The following is a 27,852-nucleotide window of genomic DNA, read 5'->3' as shown; positions in this document are numbered from 1 at the left end:
CATTAATCATGAACGAGACCAGTCGGAACTCTTCAGTTCTCGATAATATCAATATACAGCAATATAATATAAAAATAATATCTTCAGATAATTTATATATTTGAAAAGCATATTTTCTTCAATATATATAATGCGGGAGAAAAGTTGTTTTGAATTCTAAAAACAATTCAGGATTAATTGTGGAAATTAATGAAATTAATTGTAAAAACCAAAAATTTCTATTGATCAGGGAGATCGATCGAGATATCAAATCATGGCCCCCCGCTACATGTATATACGTGTGTATATAAAAACAAATAAATTAGTCATGTTGAGGCCGTCCCCCACCATTACTTATAAATGCTACTATATAATTGATTGAGAGAATTTAGAGCCTCGTCACTTTATTTTTGTCAAGTATCCCACTAACTTCTCTAAAGATACAAGTCGATGAACTAACTCAAGTTATGCAGGCCTTGCACTATTGGCATATTTGTCATCGTCATCTCTAAAGTCTAATTTGAGTAGTGAGGTATTCTCAAATTTAGCTCACCGAAATTATTTTAAAATATCTCATTACTATTTATTATTTTATTATTATTTTTATATACTTTTTATTATTATTTAATATTCTATCATTATTTTTTTACTACTATTTACAAGATACTTGAGAATACATCACTACCTAAACACAATCTAAATCATAAAATACAGTAACGTCCCAAAATAAATATTGAAAAAGAAATGAAAAATCAATGCAATGGACGTCGCGTACTATCTTTTGTTTTTCCAAGCCTTTTATTACTTCCTGGGATTTAAAAATTTAGAAGTAGAGAATCGGCGAATCATATATAATAATACCTACACGATAGACGGGAGTTGCATATTATAAATATATATAAATATATATATATATATATATTCATACGGTTTAACATATGGCAATTTGAGATATTTGAGAACTTTGCCGAGTCCATATTTATTTTTATAGAGTCCTCCATGATATCAGCTGGACGTCTAGTATTTCACATACTATTCATTTTCCTTTTTAATCAACGGGTCAAAACTAAGAAGAAAAAAAAAATGGGGCAAAAATATCTTAGGGACACTTCTACGTAATAAGGCTATTGATTAAAAGGCTCCTTAATGACGATCACGTTGGGAAATTTAATAGTCAGATAGTAAAAGTATTTTATCTCATTTTATTTTATTATTATATTTTTTTTAAATTTTTATATAAAATATAATAAATAATTTATTTTTTTTAAATTTTTAAATAATAATAATATTAAAAAATAATATTTTATTTATTCAAACCAGACTTTAACTCCTTAACAATTATAGATCTTTTTAGTTAATAGCAAAAGGAAAGAAACAAAAGAAGACAAAACTCAAATTATACCTGGCGCCCTCGACAAAGATGAGTGGATTCTTTGGAGGCTGGCTGACCCGCGAGTAGTAAGTTCCAGTGTGGGACCCCCCAACAAAGATTAGTGGGGTCCTCCCTTTTTTTCGTTTTTTTTTTAAAATGTGTTTAATTAGTGGGGCCCTCCCTTTTTTTTATTTTTTGTTTTTAAATGATAAACATATGTTACTTTTCACAACACATTACATAATTATATTTTAAAATAAATGACAGTTTAGTAAAATATTTTATAAAAATAACATTACTTTATAAAAATATTCTCACTTTTAAACATATATTGTGAAATATATTATGAAATGTATTGTATAGATATTATTATTATTATTATAATTATTACTATTTATATATCAACTTCCCTTTGTCAAAGACAACAATAATATCATAAGTACCATCTGCCACTTAACCCCATTTTAATGGTAGGAGAATACATTTTCTAAAAAATAAAATATAATATTGTTTGACACTGGATTTGATACTGATAATATTTTTTTTTTATTTTATTTAAATTTATTGATGTAACATATTTTTAAGTGAGTGTCAAACAATAAGTGCGATTGGAGATAGCAAAAATTAGAATTAGAAGGATATTTATCTCAAATTATTAAGAAAGTTTAAGTTCATAATCTCTTACTGTAGTCCTGTGCCTGGATGTGTGTCTTTGGTAAGCAAATGAACTTTTTTTTTTGACTTGGGCCATAAGTCTAGGCGTATATCCTCGGTGAGATGGGCCTCGTCTTATGCCACAGAATACAGATAGTCTTCAACTGAGCACCTCTATAAAGGCCTAACGGCCTAGGAGGAGTTTGTAATAGGTGCGAGATTGTGAAGAAGCAGCGTGCGGAAAACGAAGCCAAAAGCCTGGCGGGAAGTGATCCTCGGAAGCAGCCACTAAGCGTATTCCGCGACTTAAAATCGCAAGGAGGTACTCCATACTCTGTCCTTGCATCTCCATTTTCTCTTCATCCCTCTAGTTACCGAGAAAATGATGGTAAAAGAAACAAAGAAAATCAATTCAGTATCTCAAGCAAAGTTGCTCTGGTATTCAAAAATACAAAAATCTCATTGAGAACAAAGAAATAATAGACTGTAGAAGTAGACGCGTTCAGTTGATATGAGTTCTTTTTCTCAGTAAACATTAGGATTCTGAGAAGCGAAAGGTTGATTTGCTCTTCCTCCATTTTCCTACCAACCAAATAGACACTCTAGGTTTTTTTTTTTTTTTAATTTGTTATTATTATTATTACCTTTTCACTCTTTAGAATATTTAGATTACCATATAATCTGTCTGTACATATTTTGAAACAGGTAGATCGGAGAGTTTTTGCTTTAAAGAAGCGAATCGAAAAGCTTCACTTCGATCTCGACGCAGCAAATGCGCTCGAAACTTGAACCGTGCATAGGATGTAAAACTTCTTAAAAGAATAAAGAGATTCATAGGATCTTTTACCTCTAGTTATTTGAATTTGAGAACTAAAAAGCCTACAAAAGAGAGTGGAGATTTTTTGTAGAGAATGAACTTTTAAGCCCAGTTTGTATTCGCAAGTCATCTCAACTCATTTCAACTTATCTCACTACTATTCATTACTATTCATCAGCTTTAACTTACAAATCTCACTACTATTCACAACTTATCTCAACTCATCTTCAAATCCAAACGACATTATTTATTACTTCTACAACCTTTGGGCTACCCTCATTATTTCATCCATAAAAAAATGGCAAGAGTTAACCATTTTATTTATTAAGAGCAATTACATATGCTTGCTAGATTAAGTGAACTACCTCAGAGAAGACAAATGATTTTTTAGATAAACAAAAAATCTACCATTCTCCTACTTGGTTCACTTAATAGGTAAAACTGAAATGACAACAAATAATGCTCTCAATTCTGTCAAGGTATCCGATACATGAACCATGGCAGTATTGCTCTCTATAATGAGCATTTCCCTTCCATGCATCACAATACATAGTATCCCTTAAAATACTTTATGAACAACTAATAAAATTCATTCGGGTCCAACTTAATCACCCAATGAATATAACGAATTCGTTACTTTATGCGCAAAATTGAAACTGAACTCAATGTTATTCTTTGTGGAATATATAGCAACATGAGAGAGATTACACTTTAGATAGGCCCATATGATCCACATGACTCTGAAGCTCTTTTACCAGTAAACTTTTGGTCATTGGATCGGCTAACATCAAATCTGTACTAGTGTGCTCAATATAAACCACATTATTTTTTACCCTCTCTCTCATACTTAAAATACTTTATGTCGATATGCTTGCTTCTGCTTCTGCTCTTATTATTCTTTGAGAAGAATACTGTAGCGGTGTTATCACAAAGAATCTTTATTGGTCTTTGAATGAAATCGACAACTTTAAGACTAGAAGTAAAATTTTTCAACCACATGGCTTATGTCGTTGCTTCAAATTCTGCCTCCATAGTAGACGTAGCAACTATAGATTACTTCGTACTCTTCCAAGATATAGCTCATTCAACAAGAAAAAAGATATATCCAGATGTTGACTTTCTGGTGTCTACACAATTGACAAAATCTGAATCTGAATAGTCAACTACTTGCAAATCTTCTATATGCCTGTAGGTTAACATGTAGTCCTTGGTTCCTTGCAAATACCGTATCACCTTCTTTGCAGCTATCCAATGTTGAAGACTTGGGTTACTTTGATAGCGACCCAATAATCCAACTATTAGACATATGTCTGGACGGGTGCAAACTTGAGCATATATCAAGCTACCCACTACAGATGCATAAGGCACACTTTTTCATCTGCTCTTGTTTCGATGCATGTTGAGGTGATTGACTTTTATGAAATTTATCACCTTTGATTATGAGAGCTACAAAGACTTTACAATCTTTCATACCGAATCTCTATAAAACTTTTTCAATGTGGGCATTTTGAGACAGTCTTAAGACTCTTTATTTCCTGTCTTTGTGAATCTCTATGCCAATGATATAAGAAGCTTCACCCCATATCCTTCATTTCAAAGTTTTGGGAGAAAAATTGTTTAGTCTCATGTAATAAGCCCAAATCACTGTTTGCAAGAAGAATATCATCTACATATAGGATTAGGAAAATTTATTTGCTCCCACTGACTTTAAGGTATATACATTGATCAACAAGATTATCAACAAAACCATATGAGATAACAATCTTGTGAAACTTTAAATATTATTGATGGGAAGCCTGTTTTAGTCCATAAAGAGACTTTTTCAACTTGCATACTTTTTTATTGCATCACTGAAACTCTCAGGTTGTTTCATGTATACCACTTCATCAAGATCCCCATTAAGAAAATCAATTTTCACATTCATTTGATGTAGCTCTAAATCAAAATGAGCAACTAAGGCCATGATTATCCTCAACGACTCATTCTTAAAGATCGGAAAGAAGGTTTCATGATAATCTATACCTTCCTTTTGAGTGAATCCTTTAGCGACATGTTTAGCCTTATATTGTTCGACAATACCAGAAGAATCTCGTTTGGTTTTATAAACCCATTTGTAGCCAACTGTTGCTGCCCCATCTGGTAATTTGATGAGATCCCATACTTGGTTCTTATAAAAGGATTCTAACTCATTCCTTATGACATTCAACCAAAATGTAGATTTATCTTCATTAATGGCTTGTGAAAACATAATTGGGTTTTCTTGAAATCCAACATCAAAATAAAACTCAGTTAGATATACAATATAATCATCTAGAATAGCAGGCCTACATATTCTTGAGTATCTTCTTAGAGCCACTACTTCTTCATTTGGAGATGACTTAAGTGGTTCAGACTGTAAATGAGGAATAACTTCAGGTTGAACCTCATTTACGAGAACATGTTGTTCTTGAATTGGTGTCATCACATGATCTTGCAATCTATTTTGCTTGGAGCTAAGCCATTCTTTCTCCAAAAGAAGTCAAAGTATCATGTTCAGGTGTTTCCTCAAAAGTGACATTTTGAGGATTCACACTCTCACTAGGTTCAACATCTTCAAGAAACCTTGCATTTTTAGATTCGACAATTCTAGGGCTATGACTGGGACAATAAAACTTATAACCTTCGGAGTTACTTGGATACCCAATAAAGAAACCGCTAGTTGTCCTTGGGTCTAACTTCTTTATGTTAGAATTATAAATCCTAACTTCAACAGGACAACCCCATATGTGTACATGATTTAAGCTAGGTTTCCACCTTTTCCACAACTTGAAAGGTGTTTTAGAGACAGACTTGGATGAAACCCTATTCAATATATACACAGCAGTTTTAAGAGCTTCACTCCACAAGAAAAGTTGCATATTAGATTTACTAATTATGCTCTTTACGATATCTATTAGCGTACGGTTCATTCTTTCTACAACACCATTTTGTTGTGGTGTGCTAGACATTAAATATTGGGCAACAATACTTTCCTCCTGAATGAAATTTACAAATAGACCATTCATTTGATCATGTTCTGTGTACTTTCTATAATATTTCCCTCCTTTATCAGATCTTACAATCTTAATTTTCTTTTTACTTTGATTCTCTACTTCTGCTTTATAAGCTTTGAAAGCATCTAATGCTTGAGGTTTCTCATTCAGAAGATAGAGATACATAAACCTAGAATAATCTTCAATAAATAAGATAAAATATCTCTAACCATTCAGGCAATGGGTAGGAAATGGTCCACAAATATTTTTGTGTATAATCTCAATAACACTTGATCTCCTTCTTGAACCTTTAGAATTATTTTTTGTCTGCTTGTCCTTTATGCAGTCCACACAATTCTTGAAGTCAGTAAAATCGAGATCATTTAGGACCCATTCTTTTACTAATTGTTTCATCCTCTCTATAGAGACGTGTCCCAATTTTTTATGTCATACTAGAGAAGATTTTTCATTCAAAAAGTTTCTCTTAATGCCAACTAAATGTAGGGACAGATAATTCTCCTCAAAATTGGGATGAATATATAATTTAAACAAGTTATCAACTAAAGTTCCAAAACCAAAAAGAATTTTATTCTTAAAAATAGTCATAGTATTCTAAAAAATGAAACTGTAACCTTTGATAATAAGTCTGGAAACAGAAATTAAATTTCTACTAAATTTTGGAATATAAAAGACATTATTTAAATCCAAAACATGTCCTAATTTGAGAATCACTCTTAAAACTCCAACTGCAACAACTTGTGAATGCCTTTTATTTCCAGTGAAAATCTGAAGTTCACTTGTTCTTGGTGTCCTTTTGGTGAGGAAACCCTGCAATGTATTCACAATATGGATTGAAGAACTGGAGTCAATCCACCATGAATTTTTAGGAGCATCAATGGTAAAAGATTCATGACACACAAGAGAGATAGAGCTAGCCATTCTTTATACTTGATGTTAGGGGTGTAACCGATCCGGTTCAGTTCTGTTTTGGAGAAATTTTGGAACTGAATCGGTATATACCGATTTTAAAAATTTAAGTACTAATACGGACCGATTCATCACAAAAATTGAAATTTTCAATTTTCTGGTTTCGGTTAGGTTTACCATTTATACGTGTGACACTATATATGTTTAGTATTATAATTGTTTTAATACTAAACTTAATTGTGATAATTTAGTATTTATTATTAACAATTATCAAGTTTTTAATGTTCAATTATAGTAGTATAATATAAGTACTCTCTAACTTAATAGTGAGATTAATAAACTTGAATAATAAGATTAAAATAGTATAATTAGTGTCTAATTATACCAGTATATTAATTTTATGTTATAAGATTAATAGACTTGAATAATAAGTTTAAAATTTAATATTATAATAATTAGAAATATAGTATATAATATATGTAATAATAATATAAAAATTAAAAATATATGTACCGGTTCAGTTCAGTTTAAACCGATTTTCAAAATATGAAAATCGGTACAGCACCGGTTTTGGACCGATTTTCATTTTTAAGAATTGGTACCGCATTAGATTGGTTACAGACCGGACCAAACCAGGTTCGTCTGTCAACCGATTTTTCAATTTTTTCTTACACCCCTACTTGGTGGAGCTCTTCTTTACATGACCATCTCTCTTGCAAAAGAAACAAGTCACCTTTTTGCCATTAGATCCATTGGATTTTTATGACACATTATGTTTCCTTTTGTTTTGAGGTCCACCTTGGCTTTTCTCAGTCTTAACTTTATCATTTACGACCATATTTGCACTTTCAGGTCGATCATGCTTCATTCTTTCATGTTCTTTCACACACACGGTTAGAAGATCCGTACCTGACCAGTTTTTCTTATGTGTGTTATAAGAGATCTTGGAAAGCCCATACACATATGGCAGTGAGTCAAGGATGAAATGGACTAGGAACGTCTCAGATATGTCTAGCTTTAAGCCCTTAAGTTGAGAAACAATGTCTCTCATTTCTGTAATATATGCTAGCATACCCTTAGAACTGTCAAAAGCTTTAGTAGTGAATTGTCTGATAAGAGTGCTAGCCAAAACCTTGTCAGAGCGAATAAATTGTTCCTCAATTGCCTGCATTAATTCTTTAATTGTAACACAGTCACTAATAGAACCTCTAATGATCTTACTCATATGAGACTTAATGAGCATTAGACTTAGGTGATTAGATCACTCCCACCATTGGCGATTTTCAATGACTTTCTGTGTATCCATATCCGTGGCAGCAGGTGGTTGCTCTACACAGAGTGCATAGTCAAAGTCCATATACCGCAAGATGAAATGAACCGAATCTTTCCAGTCAAAATAATTAGTGCCATCAAGCATTATAATAAAATAAACACAATTAGCTAAGAATTATGGAACAACAGCTCCAAAAACCAAAAAATAACTTTATTGCTATGAATTCAAGTAAATTTTAACCTTCATGGGGGAAGAAGCTGCATAACAGCATAAATTTACTTATATTTATTTGTAAGATAAATTATTCCGAATATTAATAAATAAAACTATTCACACCTGTCGGCAGAAGACAAATTTTACTGTTAATACTGAAAATCATTTTCTTATATTAATTAAATCATAAAAATTACAAATTTTCCTGTAGGGATAAATCCTTAAAATTTATGATTTAATTATAATGAGATTTCAAATTTATTTATGTATTCTTTTAAATAATAAGGATGCTATAGCATTACCTTCATTATTCAAAAGAAATACAACTGGACATCTATGAAAATAGGTAAAAACCTATTAACTATAAATTAGCCCAAAGGCCCATCAATATGTATAAAGCTTGAAATTAAGCCCAAAGTCAAAACATGCCTTTGAAATCCATTAATATAGTTATGAGCACATAGCCATCCGGATATGAATTCAAAGACAAAAACTTAAAAGCCGAAAGTCAAGTCCATCTCCGAAATCATTAAAGACTCATTATATGAATAAAATTGAAATGCTAATAATTCAATCACAAAGCTGAAAGGTTTAGCTTTGATACCAACTGTAAAACTTCTTAAAAGAATAAAGAGATATACAGGATCTTTTACCTCCAGCCATTTGGTTTGAGAACTGAAAAACCTATAAAAGAGAGTAGATATTTTGTAGAGAAGTGACTTCTAGTCTTTTGCCTTAGAACTTTATGAGGTGAGTCTAATGGAAGACACAAGCCCCTTTATATAGGCAAGACTATGACCCTTACTTATTACTGCTACAACCTTTGGGCTACCCTCTTTATTTCATCTATCAAAAAATAGCAAGTGTTAACCATTTTATTTATTAAGGATAATTACCTATGCTTGATAGATGAAGTGAATCATCTTAGATGAAGTGAACCACCTTAGGGAAGAAAAATGATTTTCTAAGAAAATCAGAAGTCTAACATAGGAAACCGCTGAGCAAGTGCTTAAAGGCCACAAAGTTGAAGATTCTTGCAACGATCGTTTGATTCAATTCTTAGAGCTACCCTCATTAGGTGTAATTATTTCCTATATAATTATCTTTACCTTCTTTCGGGCTAGAGTTTCTCCAATTCAGGAAGAGATATCCACCACTGGATCTGATATAAAAGCTCTTAAGGTACTGATTAGTGAATGACTGCCCATTTTGTGTAAAATCAAACTACTTTATGGAATTGCTTTTTATGTTTTAAAGCATCAACAATATACTCGGTCAATTTTTATAAACATTTCAATGAATCCCAATCTTCATACCCATTGTTTTGCAAGATAATTCTTCCTCCCTACATTTGTACAATTGCATTACTAGACTTATCATTAATCAGACCTAATTTCCATTGCAAACAAATAAGACTCCCAGAAAATAGAGAATTTGGTACAGGAAAGAAGGCTACAAGACAATAAATAGCACATCAAACCAGCCTGCAGCCGCACAGGCCAACTGTATCCATTCTCATATGTTTGATCTATAGTTGTGCATTTGTACTGATGATGGCTCTACATCCTTTACAAACAATAGGAATGTTGATCTGGCCACTTCATTATCTGTCACTTGGGCCTTGCAGAGATGATGATAATGTTGATGACAATGACAAGGTAACCGTTTTTCTTACTTTTAGATGATTCAATTTGACTGAAAATGTAAGTACAAAAGTAATTAGATCTTGGGAAAACTAAATTTTTGGACTAGCAGGTAGAACTTACAATTTGTTTGGGAGGCCTTATGGTGGGAAAAGTGGTGTGCATTGCAACAACTCTTGTACTAGTAGACTTAACAGCTTTACCTGTGTAGAGAATAGGGTTGAGACAGGCCGATGATCTGAGAACTTGTTTTCGCTACGAAAATAAGATAGTTGCTTTATTCCTCTCCCATACCATAGAATTCTATCGCACCTACCATTATACGATATCCTCTCACGTATTGTTCTTGTAAGTTTATTTTGGGCCAACTAGCATTAATAATTTTGACAATGGGGGAATGGAAATTCAGTTCAAAACTACCCTTGCAACCAAGGATTACGGGGTCAGATGACCCATTGATTTAGGACCAAATACTAACACATCCAAGCTTAGTGGTCGTCCCGTGGTGGGGTTGCCTAATACAGTTAAAAAGTTAAGTGAGAACAATGATTGATAGTTATACCATGCTGGAGTTCTTTTCTTTTCTCCCGATCTGCTTGGAAGGCCACCTGAGTAACAGTTAAAATTGTGGGAAGAATACTTGTAAGTAGGCACAAAATCAATGCTTCCCTCTTTCCAACCTTGAAATACTCTTTCATCTCTCTGTTCCCTTCGGAGCTGATCGAACTAGTGCAATGCTCTCCAGTCTTGCTTCTTTATAAGCTGCCTGGAAAAACTGTCCTCCAAGCATAGCCTATAGTTGAGATCCCCGAGCCAGAGTATCTGGCTTTTCAACAAACATAATAGATGAGCCTTGTTTAGAACAAGGCATATAAACGGGGTTTTTGTGACAAAACTACTCTTGTCAACAATGTTGTTCCTAACGTATATTGAAAGTCAGTCTCATTTTAACTTCCAAGCTCAAATAACCAAGAACCAACATTGAATTATTGAGAAAAAACTATGCAGGCGTTTAGGAAAAAAATGTTACATACGCAAAAGTTGATTTTTTAATTTTTTTGGTTTCGTATTCTGTTTATTTGGAGTATGGCCACTTACTCATGTCCTAAAATGGTGAGAGGGGAAGAACTCATGATGTCGTTTTGTGGGGATCGAGTGAAAGAAGTTGGCTTGAAAATCTCTAAGACTTGGTAATTCCTTCGAACTTCATCACTTTTTTTCTCACCGGAAGCCAAGTGGGCAGCAATGAAGCAAAAACTAGTTCCTTCGATAGACAAACTTACAGAAACCGCACCTTTGTTTCCCAAACAACCCATGATGCCACAAGCAACTGAACAAACTTTCACATTTGAAATGCAATACTTCCTGAGCAATTCACTTTTCATCCACACACTTACAAAGACTCCGACCATCTTCTTGCTCGCAATTAGCTAGAACTGGTCACCGCTCCCGTTCAGCCTGTCGTATTGATTCCTTGGTCTCTCTCTCAATGGAGTCCCATTAAGGTTACTAACACTCTTATTTCTTCTCGAATCGGGACTTCCTGTATAGTTGTAATTGTTACTTGAGATTATATTCAACATCGGCACCAACCAAGGGCATCCGTATTTGTTATTGAGGGTTTTTCCTATAAGCATGTTCCAATTTGTCGCTTCAGTTGGATCTTCTGCTCCTATTACATGTCGGGCCTTTAAAGGTACAATCTCTTGAAATCTGAAATTGGAAAATTTTTTGGCTATAAAATATTTCTTCTGGTTTTTCACGCAGAATTAAAGAGGTAAAAGGACGTGAAGGCAACCCACAATCATTAGTTCCTACCCAAGAACATACATGTCGGCAGCATCTTTGAGATTCAACCACTCTTCCAAATCTACAGCTAGACTCCCTATAGGAGATCTTCCAGCAACATTCCAAGTACCCACAAAGATCTTGGAGTATGTGGAAACAGAAAACAAGTTTTCATTAATTTCTTGGTTGATTTCATTTAGTTTCCACCAAGAGACAATGAAACCTGATCACCTTAATTCATCGATCGAAATGTATGGAGCCATCTCCTTTGACCGAAAGAGAATACTATCCAAGTAATCATCACCCCCATCCTCGCCTCCATTTGTATTAATAATTGAATCCTTGAAATATAGAACACAATAGAACACCCTGAAAAAGGAGGAAACAAGGTGGAAGGAGAAAAAAGGGTTAACCTGAAACTTCACTCAAATGAAACAGGCCATCTCTCTTGTGCTTCCTCTTAAACCATTTGCCAAGCCTTTGAACCTTTGGCTTCTGGGTCTCAATATCCATAGCTCATAAAACAACCTAGTCCATGCATGACAGAATCAAATGAAGATGGAGTGAGTGTGACTCGCACTTTCCTCGGATGGAAGCTATTTTGATCATCTTCGACACCGTTGGATTTGGCTATAGGATATCATTGTACCAACCGCCCTATATGAGAGGAAGAAAAAGAGACAAAGCTCGGAGGCGTATACGTTATACTTACATCGATAACCCCGAGACTCGAGAGCACACAAGCCAATAATGTCAAGTCAATGATGTTATATGGAACAAACTTCTCTCGTAGTGCTTCTATTCGATGATTATTGATTGGTTCAGAAGGAAACAACCAATGGTTAGGCCTCACGAAGTTCTCTGAAACGAGAAATCAAAAATACATAATTAGGAAAATAATAGGCCAGCGGTAGTAGTTGAGGTGGAAGCTTTCGGTAGTTAGGGGCGGTTACCTGGGCATCGTTTTCCATGAATCTTGAAAGCTGACGCTATTTTGAGGATGCAAAAGCACCGGAATTTTTAACTTGAATTTCCCTCTTTTATCCACTACTACTTGTATCTATTTTTTAGCTGAAAGCGATTCATTTTCCTTATCTTGTTCCGATTGTGAATTACGAGATTGTCTGTTGGCTTTGTTCGGTTGGAAGTTTTGGCTGTTCCATCGGAGTTTTGTGCTGGGAGTTTACTTAGTTTAGTTGGGGTTTCTCTGGGGCAGGGCTGTTAGGTGTTTTGTTGATTTGACATTGGCAAAATGGGATTTCTTTTGTCTTGTTGTATACACTATTTAGGAGCGTGCAGAAAAATTGAGAAAAAGAGAGGTAAGGTGGGCCTGCCAACTCAAGAGCTTCTCATGGGTCGTTGTACATGTGGGGTTGGTCTTTGTGATGCGCGGGTTCAACAACATGACATGTTTTTAGAATTTTTCGAATTTGAATCGACACCCTTTACCTAGGCTTTCTGTTTCGTGCGTCACAAGTTTCCGATTCAAGTCAATTTTGATTTCCGAATAATCTATTTAGTTCTTATGATTTGAAATTGATTTTTTTTTGAACCATTTGAAAATTGAATTGGACTATCATATGTTTATAGAATAAAGAAATGCGACCTCATATGTTAATAAATATAGAAACTATAAGACTTTTCATGATTATTATAAAAAATTTAATGCATGATATACCTCTAAAAAATAAACATGTATTGTTGAAAGAAAAGGAGTAAAGTCACAAAAAGATTTCATGAAAATAAACACAAAATTGATATAATTTACACGTCAGATTTAGTACTTTATAACAAAAGTAATTTTACAATCTAACATATCACATTAAGTCATGTCAATTTGCGAATTTATTTTTATACGATCTCTTTGTGAGTAAATCATTTCTCTTGTCAAATATTATTCTCCAACCTCTGAGAGTTTCAAGACGAAAAAAAATACTCTCTTAAGAGCCAAGACATATTTAAAAAAGATATGGTTAATATCAAATGTTTAATAATAAACGTGTGAAAATCATTAAGTAAATATGAAGATCGATTGTGTCACCATTAATAATACGCATGAACATCAATTGTCTCACCATTAAATTATTTGTGAACCTTTATTTAAAAGAAAAAAAACAAGTTAAAGCAAATATGAATAACTCTTTTATTTATATTAGTTAGGGTTCTGGTTACGTTTTAGGATGTGGCAATTACTTGTAAAGTACTTATACTAGCAAGCACTGAGCACAACAATAATTTTACATCCGAAATGATCGAGAACTTCTCGTTTGAATATAGTAATACTTTTAATTTATTTTATTATTATTATATTATTATATTTTTAAATTTTTATATAAAATATAATAAATAATTTAATTTTTTTAGATTTTAAAATAATAATAATAATATTAAAAAATAATATTTTAACAATAATTTATTTAATTCAACTAAAATTATCTCATTTCATCTCGTTTCGTCTCAACCAAATCAGCTTAAATGAAGTTGGTGGGCAGTTAAATTAGGCTAACATTTCGCAACTTCCATAATATTCAATTAGGTACGAGTGTTGGACACTTTGACCGCACCAACCGCCCGTGTCATGCCTAAAATCTACATTAACTTTCGGCCAATCTCGTCTTTGACCACTCTCCAAAATTTAAATAAATTTCAGGCTCAATCTTAATTATGACATAGATTTTCTATCCGAATAAGTCTGTCTTGATTTCATATTATCTTAACATGTTAGTATCATACGCTATTTTTAGAGTAATGTTATTAATTCTATCAATATCGATTATGTGGCACATTTGAATTACTTCACATCATGTATGTCATTTAATCATGCTATCTATCTAAAGTGAAAGGCCATCATTTTTCTTCTAAATTATGGGGGGAGCTTAAGGTGGCATTAAATATATTATTATAAAATTATAAAGAGAAGTGCTACATAAAAAAAAATGTTATATATGTAAAAATATATTATAAAATAAATTTATAAATTGATATGATTTAATATATTATATTATTTAAAAATTATCTAATGTACCATGTCAATTCAAGTTAATTTATAAATTTATTTTTATAAAAATTTCTGATGACTAAAGCAAATCTTAAATAAGGTTTACTCGAAATCTCAAAGATTATTGTAATCAATATTCGTATGGTTATGGCATTGACTGACATATATTAAATTAATGTTATGTACAGAAATTCATCGCAGGAAGACGATTGAATTGACGGCATCTACAGTAAAGAGTCCAGACCTTACCCACTCCACTCCTAATTAATCAAGAAAAGAGTAGTGGAAATATACTGTACGTGACTTGGGAAGATGCAAAACCCAACTCTCTGATTGGCCGTCTAACGAAATAAAAAAAAATTCCCCAATAGGAATAAAAATCAATCCCAAGAGTATGCTTTTGGACGTTGAATTATGATGATATGAATTGAGTTATTTATAAATAATAGTTAGTTTAGATGATTTAAATAAATTTATATGTATTTATAAAAAGTTAAAAAAAATTATAAATTTTGCGTGTGAGGTGTCGAGTTAAAAAAATTGTAGATTTTACATATAAAAAGTTTTTGAGTTAAGTGATGTTTAATGATTTGAGAATTGAGTGTTTGAATGTTAGACTCAACTTATAATTAGACCGAATTGAATTGATCTCATTATCTTCTCACCTCCAAACAGGACCTTAGTGGAGCATCCGACGAGTCCTTCCTTTGGTCAAAAAACCTCTCAAAGAAGCTGTGATCATCAAACACACTCACCCATTGAAAAAAATAATCCATCAACCACAACATACTGAATCCTGAATTGATTTCTATGCCATTTGTATGGTATTTCGTCTCCCACCACGCAATGTCAATGGCCCTGATCTCTCCTCCACACCACTGCCAACAGTTATACGCGTAATCTCCATCGCCTCCTCCTCCTTCTGTTTGTTTCGATTCTTTGAATGAGTTGTTTCTAATATATATTAGAAACGGAATACTGGAGAATTGGGTACTGGTTTCATATTCAGCATGAGAGGACAGACCGATGGCAAAAAGTTTCTGGTTATATTTAACTTTGTTACCGTGCCGATCGCGTTGTTTCTCGCGTTTTCTGCTTCTTCGGCGGAGGTGGTACTGCATGACGACTTCAAGTGCCTCCAAGGTTTGAAGAACTCACTGCGCGATCCACTGCAGAAGCTCAGCTCGTGGAGCTTCTCCAACACGTCCCCAGGCTTCATATGCAAGTTCGTTGGGGTCTCATGCTGGAACGACCGCGAGAATCGCGTACTCAGCCTCGAACTCCGCGACATGAAGTTGTCGGGCACGGTTCCCGAGTCCTTGAAGTACTGTCGGAGCCTGCAGAATCTGGATCTCTCGGCCAACGACCTGCACGGTACGATACCTAAAGAAACATGTACTTGGTTGTCCTTTTTAGTAACCTTGGATCTATCTAATAACGGTCTTTCCGGTTCTATTCCACCCGAGCTTGCAAATTGTACGTACCTGAATAGTCTGATGATGTCGGATAACAAGCTCATAGGCACCATACCTTACGAACTCTCTAGTTTGGGTAGGCTGAACAAGTTTTCCGTGGCCAATAATGATCTTACGGGTAGGGTGCCGTCGCCTTTTGGTCGGTTTGACAAGGCCGGTTTTACTGGGAATGATGGGCTTTGTGGGGGACCTTTAGGGAAGTGTGGGGGGTTGAGCAAGAAGAATTTGACGATTATCATTGCTGCCGGGGTGTTTGGTGCGGCGGGGTCGTTGTTGCTGGGTTTTGGGGCGTGGTGGTGGTACCATTTGAGGTTGAGTAGGAGGAGGAAGAGAGGGTATGGGTTTGGCAGAGATGATGATTGGGCTGAGAGGTTGAGGGCACACAGGCTTGTTCAAGTTACGTTGTTTCAGAAACCGCTTGTCAAGGTTAAGTTGGCGGATTTAATGGCAGCCACCAACAATTTCTGCCCCGAAAATATAATCATTTCAACTAGAACTGGGACTACTTACAAGGCTGTGCTGCCGGATGGATCGGCGCTTGCAATCAAGCGTTTGAGTACTTGTAAGCTTTCGGAGAAGCAGTTTCGTTTGGAGATGAACCGATTAGGACAGCTTAGGCACCCTAATCTGGCACCCCTTTTGGGGTTTTGTGTGGTAGCGGAAGAGAAGCTTTTGGTCTATAAGCATATGTGTAATGGGACTCTGTCTTCTTTGTTGCATGGAAGTGGTGGTGATGCATTGGACTGGCCAAGTAGATTTAGGATTGGTTTGGGTGCGGCACGGGGTCTGGCCTGGCTGCACCATGGGTGCCGCCCTCCAATTATGCATCAGAATGTATGCTCCAATGTGATCCTTATTGACGAGGACTTTGATGCCAGGATAATGGATTTTGGGTTGGCAAGGCTGATGACTTCTTCTGATTCTAATGAGAGTAGTTTTGTCAATGGGGACTTGGGAGAACTTGGTTATGTGGCTCCAGAATACCCAAGCACATTGGTTGCTTCGCTGAAAGGGGATGCATATGGATTTGGGGTGGTGCTTCTTGAATTGGTAACTGGACAAAAGCCTCTTGAAGTCAACAGTGTTGAGGAAGGATTTAAGGGCAACTTGGTGAATTGGATGAATCACCTCTCCAGTTCTGGTCGAACGAAAGATGCCATCGATAAGGCTCTGTGCGGAAAAGGGCATGAAGAAGAAATCTTGCAGTTCATTAAAATTGCATGTAATTGCGTGGTTTCTCGGCCCAAGGACAGGTGGTCAATGTACCAGGTTTATCAATCATTGAAGAATATGTCCAAAGACCATGGTTTCTCCCAACAAGACAATGAATTTCAACTGATACCTGGCAGGCCAGATAATGATTCAGTATAAAAACTTGGAGCAATGATGGGAGAAGCATGGTAAAGTTGTGGTAAGGTTTTGCAGGATCTTGATTTATGTAAATGGAGTAATCTCCATTATAGCCGGTTTCCCATTTGTCGTTATAGCTATGAAATTCAATAAACTTCTTAAAACCTCAGGTTTAAAATCTATTTGTTTGCCCTTTACTGTCAATGAGGCTAGAAGTATACGAGACACCTGGGCTATTCTCCCTTGTTTGTTAGCCTTACTGTATATATTAAACGTCAGTAAGTCATTGAAGGGATTATTCACCTAAGTCACAACCTTATCATTTAATCTCTCTAAAACAATATTTTTTAGCCAAGATAGATATACTCTTTTATATCCCCGCTGGTTTTCTTCCCTAACAATCGCTTCCACAAAATCTGTATGTTTTGCTGAACATCATGATGCTATGTTTGTTCATGCTATTTTGGAATGTTTTGAGTAATATTGACAGAGTAACGCATTGGTTGTTGAGTGGCTATACTCATTAGCCTTTCAACCAATCATTTAGGTATGTTGGTGCCCTGAACTTGTAGGTTGGAATGTCCTCTTAAATAAACAGAACTGACAAAACCAGACATTCTATCCCAATAGGAGGTGAACTGTATTAAATTTCCCTTTCGTGCCTCAAGTGTCTGAAACCAGATAGTGATTATGACTACTGTGTTGCCCTGCCATTAGGGCTTGTGGATTGATAATCACTGATTTTTCTTAACTGTTGGCGACTTGCTATCTTAGACAAAGTACCTTTAATATAATCGATGTACGTTTAATGGTGCCAATACTTTCGATACAACCTGCAATATCACCATATAGTTGCATGCAAAATCATCAGTCAAAAGAAGGAAAAAGAAAAAAAAAAAAATCCTTGACATCGAAGAATCACTGAACGGTAGCAAGTTATTAATAAGCTGTTGGTGCCCAAAAGTTGAAGAGGAAAGGGCTATCAAAAAAAGAAACAAAATCGCCTGTAAATTCCTTGACATTGAAAGAATCACTGAATGATAGCAGGCTATTAATAAACTACTAGAGGTGGGAATGAGCAACCTGCGGATGTGTGAGCATCTCGATCCATTTTGAAGTGTTCAAAACTTGTTCCAGCACTCATGCTGTATTCTTTTCGTTGCAAATGCATTTGTTTCTTAATTAGGGGTTACCTTCTGCAGTCATTCTATTGTAAGCTATCATGGGTAATGCTTCTTACTCTGTTCTTTTCTTCCACTCTCCCTCTCGTTCCCCTGTTTGGATTGCTAGTTGTAGAGTTAGGGACCACAAAGTTAATTGTTGTAGATAAAATCTCTGTGGAGGGACCAAAAAAATCGGTAGAATCTAGTTTCCACATGCATCAACTGCTGAATAAAGATTTGAGACGTTGTGGACAACGGACCTTTCATTTCCCTCACAATTGAAAGAGTTGCCCCACATGTATTATTGAACTGCAATCCCACAGGAATTACTGACCTACAATGATTTTCATCTAGCTTTGAAAATCACTAACCCAATGCTTCTCTGAAAATCACTAATCCAATGATTTTAAATTATTTAATGGTTGCCGCCGTCTGGTTAGTACGATAAATCTGTAGAGTCTGCAATGCTTTTTCTTCAACCATCACTCTCAGTGTGTTTACTTGTGATGCTTGTTGTGGTTTGATTAGATTCTTATCCTGCATAGTGACACATTTTTCTGAAGAAAAATGAGCGTATTGTAGATAACTTCTTATTAAATTTTTGAGATACTGAACATGAGAATATGGGGAATATACTCTGTTTTTCCATTATCAAATTGAAAGGATTGCATTAATAAATAAATTATGGTTGATTCAGTTGCTAGTTTCTCTAGAACCCCTTTGAACTTCTTTTCAATGCTTTCCTTCTTTTAGTTTCTGTCTTTTCTTTGTTTTTCGGCTAGTCTTTCTCTGTCTGTTTGTTTGGATTTGTGTTTGAAGTTTCAGTTAGGAAATGCTACTGCTGGAGCAATGTTGCTGTCAGAGCACACGATGAAAAAATTGCTTGACATCAAGGTCTTTGCTTTGACAATAGCACTTGCGATTCAAACAAATATAATAAAGGATGCGCCTTGTGATAGCACACCCCCCCCCCCCCCCCCCCCCCCCCCCCCCCCCCCCCCCCCCCCCCCCCCCCCCCCCCCCCCCCCCCAACGTATATATGATTGAGAGAGAGAGGGCTCTTCATATTTGATCAAGTGGTTAAGATAATCTGTGTCTGGAACCGAGTTACCGATAATGGGGGATAAATCAATCCTCATTATTTCATATATGCACTGAGCTATGCCTTGTACAAACCTAAGAGAACGCCAGACTCAGGGGTAGGGAGGTCCCCTGTGCTAGTAGCTGCATGAAAATGCACAAAGCTAAAAAAAGAGAGAGAGCTTGCATGGACCCATTTCAATATGTAAAGTTACAAGATGTTAAACCTTTTGTTTTGTTTTGTTTTATTGGCCTTGCTCTCTCTTTCTTGCTATGTCCTGCCTTTAAATAGAACAAACCCACTTCTTCCGCGCCAAGTTAAAGAAAAAAAAAACCACCTAATCAGTTGCGCTGCCGTTTTCTATCTTCTGTTCTTTTACTTTGCTTAAGTGAGAGTCCATATCCATATTGATCATCGTCTTCTCAGTCCCAACATGGTTGTTTTGATTTACTCTTCATTCCCTTCTTTGAACACCCTGCCAATTTCCTTGAGTGGGAAGTTATAGGAGAAAGAGAGGAACAGATATGGTGTGTGGCCGTAGGGTTTTCAGGGCTCTGTTTGGAGCTCTCGTATTCGTGGGCGTCATTTGGCTTTCGACGGTTGGAATCATAGCAAACCGTGCAAATAAAACATCGACTATAACGGCAAGGTCAACTGAAATCTTCAGGTTTTGGAAGCTGATTGGGAGAGAGAAGCATACTGCTCATCGGTACTCCGATCTTAATTACGTGAGCAGGAGAAGAGTGCCCCATGGACCTGATCCCATTCACAACAGGTACTTTTTTCTCCTCCTCCTTAATCAAATATGCATCATTTACTGCATCAAAAACGTACCCATGAAGGAACTAGAATGGAGGATGAACGGGTATTGCTTTTCAGTTTCTAAACCAAGGAGGGAGACATCCTTATCAGACGGAACAGACCCAAAGAAGAAAATTTATTGTCTGGAAGACTGGAAGCAAATGCCATCTTCTTATTTCATAACTTTAATTTTAACTCATCTCATTTCATCTTATTTATGAAAACAAACAAGTTTAAATTTCAAACATGGTTTTCAAGTGTGACAATGCACTCCAAAATACTATTGTCTCTCTGCTCTTTTCTTCTACACGTGATGACAATGGCCTAGATTTTTATATTTTCTTTTCTTTTTGGGGGTGTGTTGTGTTTTTCTCTTTCATTTAACATCAAGAATCAAAACTGTCCCAGCACTTCCTCAGCCCTTTGGCTTTGGTGACCTAAGCTGTAGCTAAGAGCCTAAGGCGTTAGATAATAAACAAAAAAAAACTTGAAGTGATAAATGAAATGCGTGGAAGTTGATGATAGTTTTGAACTCTTTACTAAAAGCTTCTTTGAACCAATCTTTCTCTTATTTTGATGAGAAACAAATAAAGACATCGGGGGAAGAAACGGACCACTTCTGGTTGGAGGAAACATTCAAAGATAACCGATCTTTTCCTTTCCTTTTTCTCCGAATTTTAATTAATATATTGGAAGTTTATTCCATTAATGGCCCATTAAGCGATCAAACCATCATGCCCGTAAAGGTTTGCTGTTCTACAAGAACTAAGAAGAGAAATGCTGCCCCCATTTAGCTTGGCTCCTCAATACACTGTCACCCATCATAGTGTTGCATTAATAACTAAATTGTCTTTTGTTTTAAGTTAAAGCTCTCTCTCTCTCTCTCTCTCTCTCTCTCTCTCTCTCTCTGTGTGATGTTAATATCTTCTAATTTATTTGTTTATTCAGGAGAGCAGGGAAGACTAAACGGCCGCCTGGTAGAGCCTAAGGGAGTGAGAACTGAGAAGCATCAGCAATTGTCAGGAGGGGAATGTGCAGGAGACTGTTAGATTTATGATTCCTTAATTATTAGGCCATCCGGGTTGAAATGTGTTGCCCTGAACACTAATGCAAACTGCTATGATTGGTTGCGAGTGCCTATAAATATTTGGAAAGTATGTGCAATTCATTCAGTTTGCTAATCATTTTCTGCCAGCCTTAAATTTCGGAACTTTTTGATCGGTGATTGGTCGAACAGTAACGTTTTCATGGTATTAAAAAAACTGAGTTTTTTTTTTTTTACAGAAAATGTTATAAATTAGATGCTCTTCACAAACAGCTATACAACTCTGCATAACTAAATGAAACATGAAGCTAAAAATTACAAAAACTTCAGACCAGACCAGGGAAGAACCAAAATTACAAATGTAGATGCCTGAAATGCGCCAACCCAATAGCGTCCATTCGAAATTCAACCAAGGCCGTTCTAAGCAGCTGATAGGCATGAAATTTCCTGCAGCTCCTGATTTGGATGGGCAATCTGTAATTTTGTCTGAAAAATCTGAATTTATATCAAACAAAATACACGGGGAACCTTGAGAAAAATTGAACTTTTGGAGGTATCCCAAGTTCCCAACTACAGTTTTCTTGTCCCTACTTTAATGTTTTAGGGAGAGATTCATGTACAGAATTACTTTGTATTGAAAAAAGTGGAACAAATAGATACCATAAGAAAGAAGAACACTATCCCAGAAAGGTTCTTGACTGAGCAGTCCAAATACATGATGAGGTATCATCTTTGTTGAGCATTTTAGGGAATTTCTAAGATATTTTGGTTTTTTCATTGTATTCAGAATTCAATCTACACCCCTTAGTATTTTTTTTTTTTTTAAGAAAAAAAAGAGCCGGTAGTCCCACACATAGTGGCCCCGTCCCCGTCCCTTGTAAGTATAACTCTTCTTCTTAAATGTTATATCAAGCAATTTAACAAAAGACTACTAACTGATACCTGAAAGAACAGTGTTTTTCTTTTCTTGGCAATTTTTACTCTACAGGATGATTGTAGGAGTCTCACCTCACCCCTCCCTATATATTCTAACAGCTTTTTTTTAATATAATAGTCCCTTGCCCAAAAAACGAAAGGAGACACAGACCAACATATTGCAGAATTCAATGAACAACGTATAATGGGCTGTATTTAACCAAAAAATGCATGTTTTTTAGTTACTTTTTATGTTCCCTGTATGATTATATGTGCATTTAGAACTAAGAAACGTAATGGGATTTAACCAATGACAGGTAATGATAAACAGAGCCCATATATACATATTATATACATGTATATATATAATATATGGACATCTAGTTCTAAACTTCTAGTATAAATAGAACTTCTCCTGAAGTAAAAAAGTAAGAAGCAATCTCTGTTCCTTGCTTTTTCTTTTTCTTTTTCTTTGCTTCCTTTTCCTGATTTGATTTTGATTGGTTCCAGAAGTTAAGACTAGGTCCAAAGTAACTGAGATTCAAATTTAAGGGCCTTTTTGTTGCATGGGATACAGATTCCAATCTCGGGCAGTTCCTTTTATATATTGAGGATAGGTTTACACATAAATCTTATATAAAGAAGTTTATATACTAACTTAGTTTAATGTAATAAATCTACTTTATTATAAAAAGAGTTATATAATTTAATGGATCACATTAAATCACGTCATGGCGTAACTTTTTTATATAAAAATTGTGTGTAGATCAGACATTTCTATTGATTGAAGAACACCGTTTTATGACTCCTATGAAGGAAGGGCTCCACATATAGGTTCTCTTATCATTGAATCTAGATTATGTAATCAGTTGGACCCTTCAATTTATCATTTGATTCGTGAACATTGTCATAATCATCCACTGTATGTATATTCAAGGAGGGTGGGTGCTTAGAAAATGACTCTTAAAATTAAGAAGAAATTTTAGGAACAAAATACGCTCAAGGGATGTCCATCCCCAGCCTTCCATCATCTGCATGGATACATAGTTTCTTTCGAAAGGGTTTTATTATTGTTCTTGGAAACTTGTTTATGAGTAAAACAAAAGAACGTGAGAAGGAAAACATGCAAAAAAATTGCCAAAATGAATCGTGAGGCACGAAGTGAACATCTCTTGCTAAAAGAAACCAATGTCATGATTGACAGATTGAAAGAAATAATTGAATCTATATCCGAAAAGAAAGAGCAACTTAATACACATAAAATTTGCACAGATGATTGCTTAAAAAAAGAAAAAAACCAAAGATCCTCATAGGCTGTAGGAAAACCCATATAGCGGCCGAAAAGGGCAGAGCAAGAACATCTTTGGACCTTGCTTTGAGGCTTAGATGGCGAGAATGTAGAGGGAGTCACAAGGACCTGAACAGTAACTTTTCCAAAAATAAAAATGGTTTGAAAATCCACTTTTCTAATATCTCTCACTGTATTTTCTAGCCATCACAATATCCCATTACAGCAAATGTCCATTATTGAGGATTAACTACATTCGTAGGTTTTAGCAAACATCTGAATCTGATGTACGTAGATTTTCTTGGACGAGTTAGAAATATAATTCTGATTATTAGCATAGGTAGGGTCATGACAGGGAACTTCCAACTTGTGGAATCTTTACAATTTTGCTCAACTATATATTTTATTATTTCCAGGCTCGAAATATTTTCTTGTCAGCTTAGTTTGTGGGTTACAACTTATTAAAATATAAAATAAATAATAAAATCTACCTATTTTCATCAGTTTAAGCTTTTGGGATAAATTGTGATTTCATATGATATTAAAAACAAAAGACTGAGTTTGAACTCTAACTCTACATTCTATCATATTTAATTAAAAATCTCACATGTTAGACCACCCATTAAGAAGGAGTCTGACTCTTGAGGAGACTGTTAAGATATAAAATAAATAATAAAATCAATATATTCCTATCAACTTAAGCTTTTGAGATAAGTGATGATTTCACACAACTCAATATTTGGATCGCTATAAATTTTATGCCAAATTATACACAATTGCCGGAATTACTCAGTACTGTGTTGTCTAGATACTGGCTCTCTATATTGTTCAGTCTACCACATCGAGAAACTACCTATTGAAACTATGAATTCTGCTTTTATTATTATTTTCTACCAGTGTAACAGAACCATATTACAGTACCTAGTAATCAAAAGATCCATCTAAAATATCTGGAAATTCTGCCCGCATCTCACTGTCCTGTTCCAGAATAGCGTCCACAAATGAACTCACAGATGATGAAGCCTCTGACCTGTTGTTTGTTTGACCTCCACTTGTGGATCCAAAATCAAATGTCCCAAAACCACCCTCATGTCCAATTCGATTTAGGCAATTATAATTTCCAGTAGCAAGGTTTAACTGGGGTGTTTGCTCTAGAGTTGAAGGGCAATTGGTTGGTGACAAGACTCCCTTGAGGTGGCGATCTTGCTGTGGCTGAAAGCCAAGATGGGGAAGAGGTTCACTGAGGAATTCACTCCAATTGAAGGAAGAAGATGGTGTGATTTGCGCGTGAGATGGTTGACAAGAATACGATTGTGGCGAGCCTAACTGTGTGACATTAGAAGAAGATGTTGATGAACAAGAAGAGGTGGCTTCATTAAAGAAGTATGGCTGGATGATTTCTGGGTCAAGGACTTGAAACTGAGACAAACAGTGCCATGAGGGGATGTTTACATTAGAGGAGCTATCTTGGACTTGCTCCATCACAGGCTTATTCGTGATCATATCGGTATTTGGAAATACTGTGAGGACTGAAGAGGGTTCTGGTGTGGGCACTGATGTGTAGTACTTCATGTTCTTATTGAGAGATCCAATTTGGTTTTGGCTGTTTTGGAAGCCGCTTATGTCTCGACAATCAGAGAGGATCTGAGAAAATGGCTTATGGGTAACTGGATCAATTCCCAACTTGAAAAGCTTCTTCCTCAGCTTGGTGTTCCAGTAGTTTTTGACATCATTATCTGTTCTTCCAGGTAGCTGTTTTGCAATATGAGACCACCTGCAACACATTGGTTTGTTTGAGAGAGAGATTGTGAGAGAGAGAGAGAGAGATAGTCATGTCATTATACTTGCGCTGGTAACGGAACACAGGCTGTTTGACAATTGTATATCGAGTAGGAAGTTTTTGTTATGATCTTTTAAGACTCGGGTGACGTGTAAACTGGTACAAGGAACATTAATGTGCATGGAATTGTAGTTTGATTCTCTTTCAGGATGCACATTACAGGGCTGTCCTTTCATGTAAATATAGCACCCCAGATATTAGTTTTAAGTGCAACCTCCTTAAAAAAAGTTCGTCTTTGAAACTCAAAGCATATAATCAGGCAAAGAACAATTAACTGAAAGAGATTCAAGATTGAGAGTTAAACTGGATGATTCACCTGCTTCCAATAGCTTTGTGAAGGTTTATAATGAGGTCTTCTTCTTGAGGGGTGAAGCCGTCATGCTTGAGGTCAGGTCTGAGGTAATTAGTCCACCTAAGCCTGCAGCTCTTCCCGCATCTATTGAGTCCTGTTCATAATAAACTAGCTCATGCACGCATATACTTGCAGAATGCAGGCGGCACTCATAAAGTTACAGACAATAAATCCAAAAAATTGAAAAAAAAAAAAAAAAAAATCAGCTCCCATGTAGAAGAGTGGAGAATGGACAAAACCTGCTTTCTGGGGAACCAAGGTCCAATTCCCAATCCCATTGTTGGAAACGTATGCAAGTATTTTTGCATCCTCCTCGGGAGTCCAAAGGCCCCTCTTGACGTTGGATTTGTCACAACAAGGTGGTCTTCCCATTGAAGGAAGAGAGAGAGAGAGAGAGAGAGAGAGAGAGAGAGAGAGAGAGAGAGAGATAGAGAGAGAGAGAGAGAGAGAGAGCTGAAAGTATAATTATGTAATGGTGATGCAATTGCAAACCTTTGAGGGTACATTTTAAAAGATGGAAAAGGAAGGGAACGTTTAACAAATGAGGAGGCAAGAAATGCATGCAATTTGGCTCCCAATTGCATGATTATTTTCATCTTCTCCAAAAAACGGTTTGAAATGACATCACAATATAAGCATCTCTCTCTCTCTCTCTCTCTCTCTCTCTCTCTCTCTCTCTCTCTCACATGCTTGGATCTTAGAGCACTCTATTTGAGGTTCAAATTGGGTGAGTTCTTTAGTTATAGTTTCAATCAGGTAAATATCATTTGATTCCGATTACCTGTGTTTGACATGAAAACCAAAAAGGCTTCTTTAAGCTTATGAGTGGTGCAGCTTCCATGGCGTCGTGTTAGCGTACTAAGAAAACATCCAGATTCCACTGGGTCCAACTTATAGTCCACACACACGACCGAAATCAGCCAAATTTAGATCGTCATTTGTGGCATATAGAAGTTACTCCAAAGGAGATTTCAATGTGCTCATGAAATGGACCTTCTTTCCAAAATGTCTGAGATTTTCTTATTTAGCAGTGTTTTTATGAAACCTGCATGCCTGTGACATCTCAAAAAGGATGTTCCAATCTTATACAATTATATATTTTTTCTATATTATATAGAAGAAAAAAGGATAGCTATTTTGACTCAAATGTTAAAAATACAAACAACGCCCACTTTCAAGCTTTAGAAATGAGCTTAGACACCAGAAAAGTTATGTATCATTGTACCAGCCCTAGACCCCCGTAAAAAGGTAAGTATTAACGCAGTTCGTGCAAAGGCCACAATTGGATCCAATGCATTAAATGGATTGCCATCGTAAGGAAGAGAGGGAGGTTTGATATGAGATAGGTAGGGCTGTGGCTGCCTTTCGAGCTAAGTACGGGGCTTAGGGTTCGGACTCTAATTGATCTGAAAATCATACTTTGCCTAGTCAGTGGAGGAGCTTTTTCCATATGAAAAAATTGGATATGCCCTACCTAAAGATTTCGTAAGGTTCATGCCTGGTAATTTTCGCTTGATTTGCTTGTTTTTTTCATTTTTATTTTTTTCCTTGCGTGCTTGGTTTTCTTGCAGGTTTTGTATCTTTGGATTGTTCGGATTTAGTTTAAGTATCTTTCTTAAGGTCGTGTACTTGACTGTATGAATATAATGGTTTTGATGCCTGAGCTTTTAATTTCTTAGCTTATATGTACCTTACAGGTGTCGTGTTTGTAACCACGATTTTCTTCCATCACAAATGAGGACAATCAATAAAATTGAGATACCGTCCTCTTTTTAAAAAATAAATAAATAAAAAAATAAAAAGTAAGGATGTAACTGATCCGGTCCGATTTTGAACAAAATTTAGAATCGAACCGATATGCACCGAT

At 35.6% G+C, this 27,852-nt stretch overlaps 3 protein-coding genes and 1 pseudogene across 3 annotated transcripts; 2 read left to right on the top strand and 2 right to left on the bottom strand.

Moving 5' to 3' along the window:
- Window positions 1–5,314: 5,314 nt before the first annotated feature.
- Window positions 5,315–12,527, bottom strand: LOC121252112 (annotated as a pseudogene).
- Window positions 12,528–15,341: 2,814 nt separating this feature from the next.
- Window positions 15,342–17,669, top strand: LOC121252701 (probable inactive receptor kinase At1g27190). The gene has a single exon (XM_041152473.1). It carries the CDS (start codon window positions 15,686–15,688, stop codon window positions 17,519–17,521), a length of 1,836 nt encoding a protein of 611 aa, XP_041008407.1. The 5' UTR covers window positions 15,342–15,685; the 3' UTR covers window positions 17,522–17,669.
- A 2,129-nt stretch (window positions 17,670–19,798) lies between these two features.
- On the top strand, window positions 19,799–21,781 carry LOC121252700 (CLAVATA3/ESR (CLE)-related protein 25-like). Its single transcript, XM_041152472.1, has 2 exons — window positions 19,799–20,519; window positions 21,494–21,781. Exons 1-2 carry the CDS (start codon window positions 20,269–20,271, stop codon window positions 21,531–21,533), a joined length of 291 nt encoding a protein of 96 aa, XP_041008406.1. The 5' UTR covers window positions 19,799–20,268; the 3' UTR covers window positions 21,534–21,781.
- A 2,796-nt stretch (window positions 21,782–24,577) lies between these two features.
- LOC121252699 (transcription factor MYB35) lies at window positions 24,578–26,386 on the bottom strand. Its single transcript, XM_041152470.1, has 3 exons — window positions 26,225–26,386; window positions 25,950–26,079; window positions 24,578–25,567 (listed from the first exon to the last, which is right to left on the bottom strand). The coding sequence occupies exons 1-3, from the start codon at window positions 26,355–26,357 to the stop codon at window positions 24,715–24,717; spliced, it is 1,116 nt and encodes a 371-aa protein (XP_041008404.1). The 5' UTR covers window positions 26,358–26,386; the 3' UTR covers window positions 24,578–24,714.
- Between the last annotated feature and the right edge of the window lie 1,466 nt (window positions 26,387–27,852).

Source organism: Juglans microcarpa x Juglans regia, chromosome 2S, assembly GCF_004785595.1.
Source record: "Juglans microcarpa x Juglans regia isolate MS1-56 chromosome 2S, Jm3101_v1.0, whole genome shotgun sequence".
In the NCBI taxonomy this organism is placed as follows: domain Eukaryota; kingdom Viridiplantae; phylum Streptophyta; class Magnoliopsida; order Fagales; family Juglandaceae; genus Juglans; species Juglans microcarpa x Juglans regia.
The sequence above is the reverse complement of the archived record's forward strand: the minus strand, read 5'-3'. Positions and strand labels throughout refer to the sequence as shown.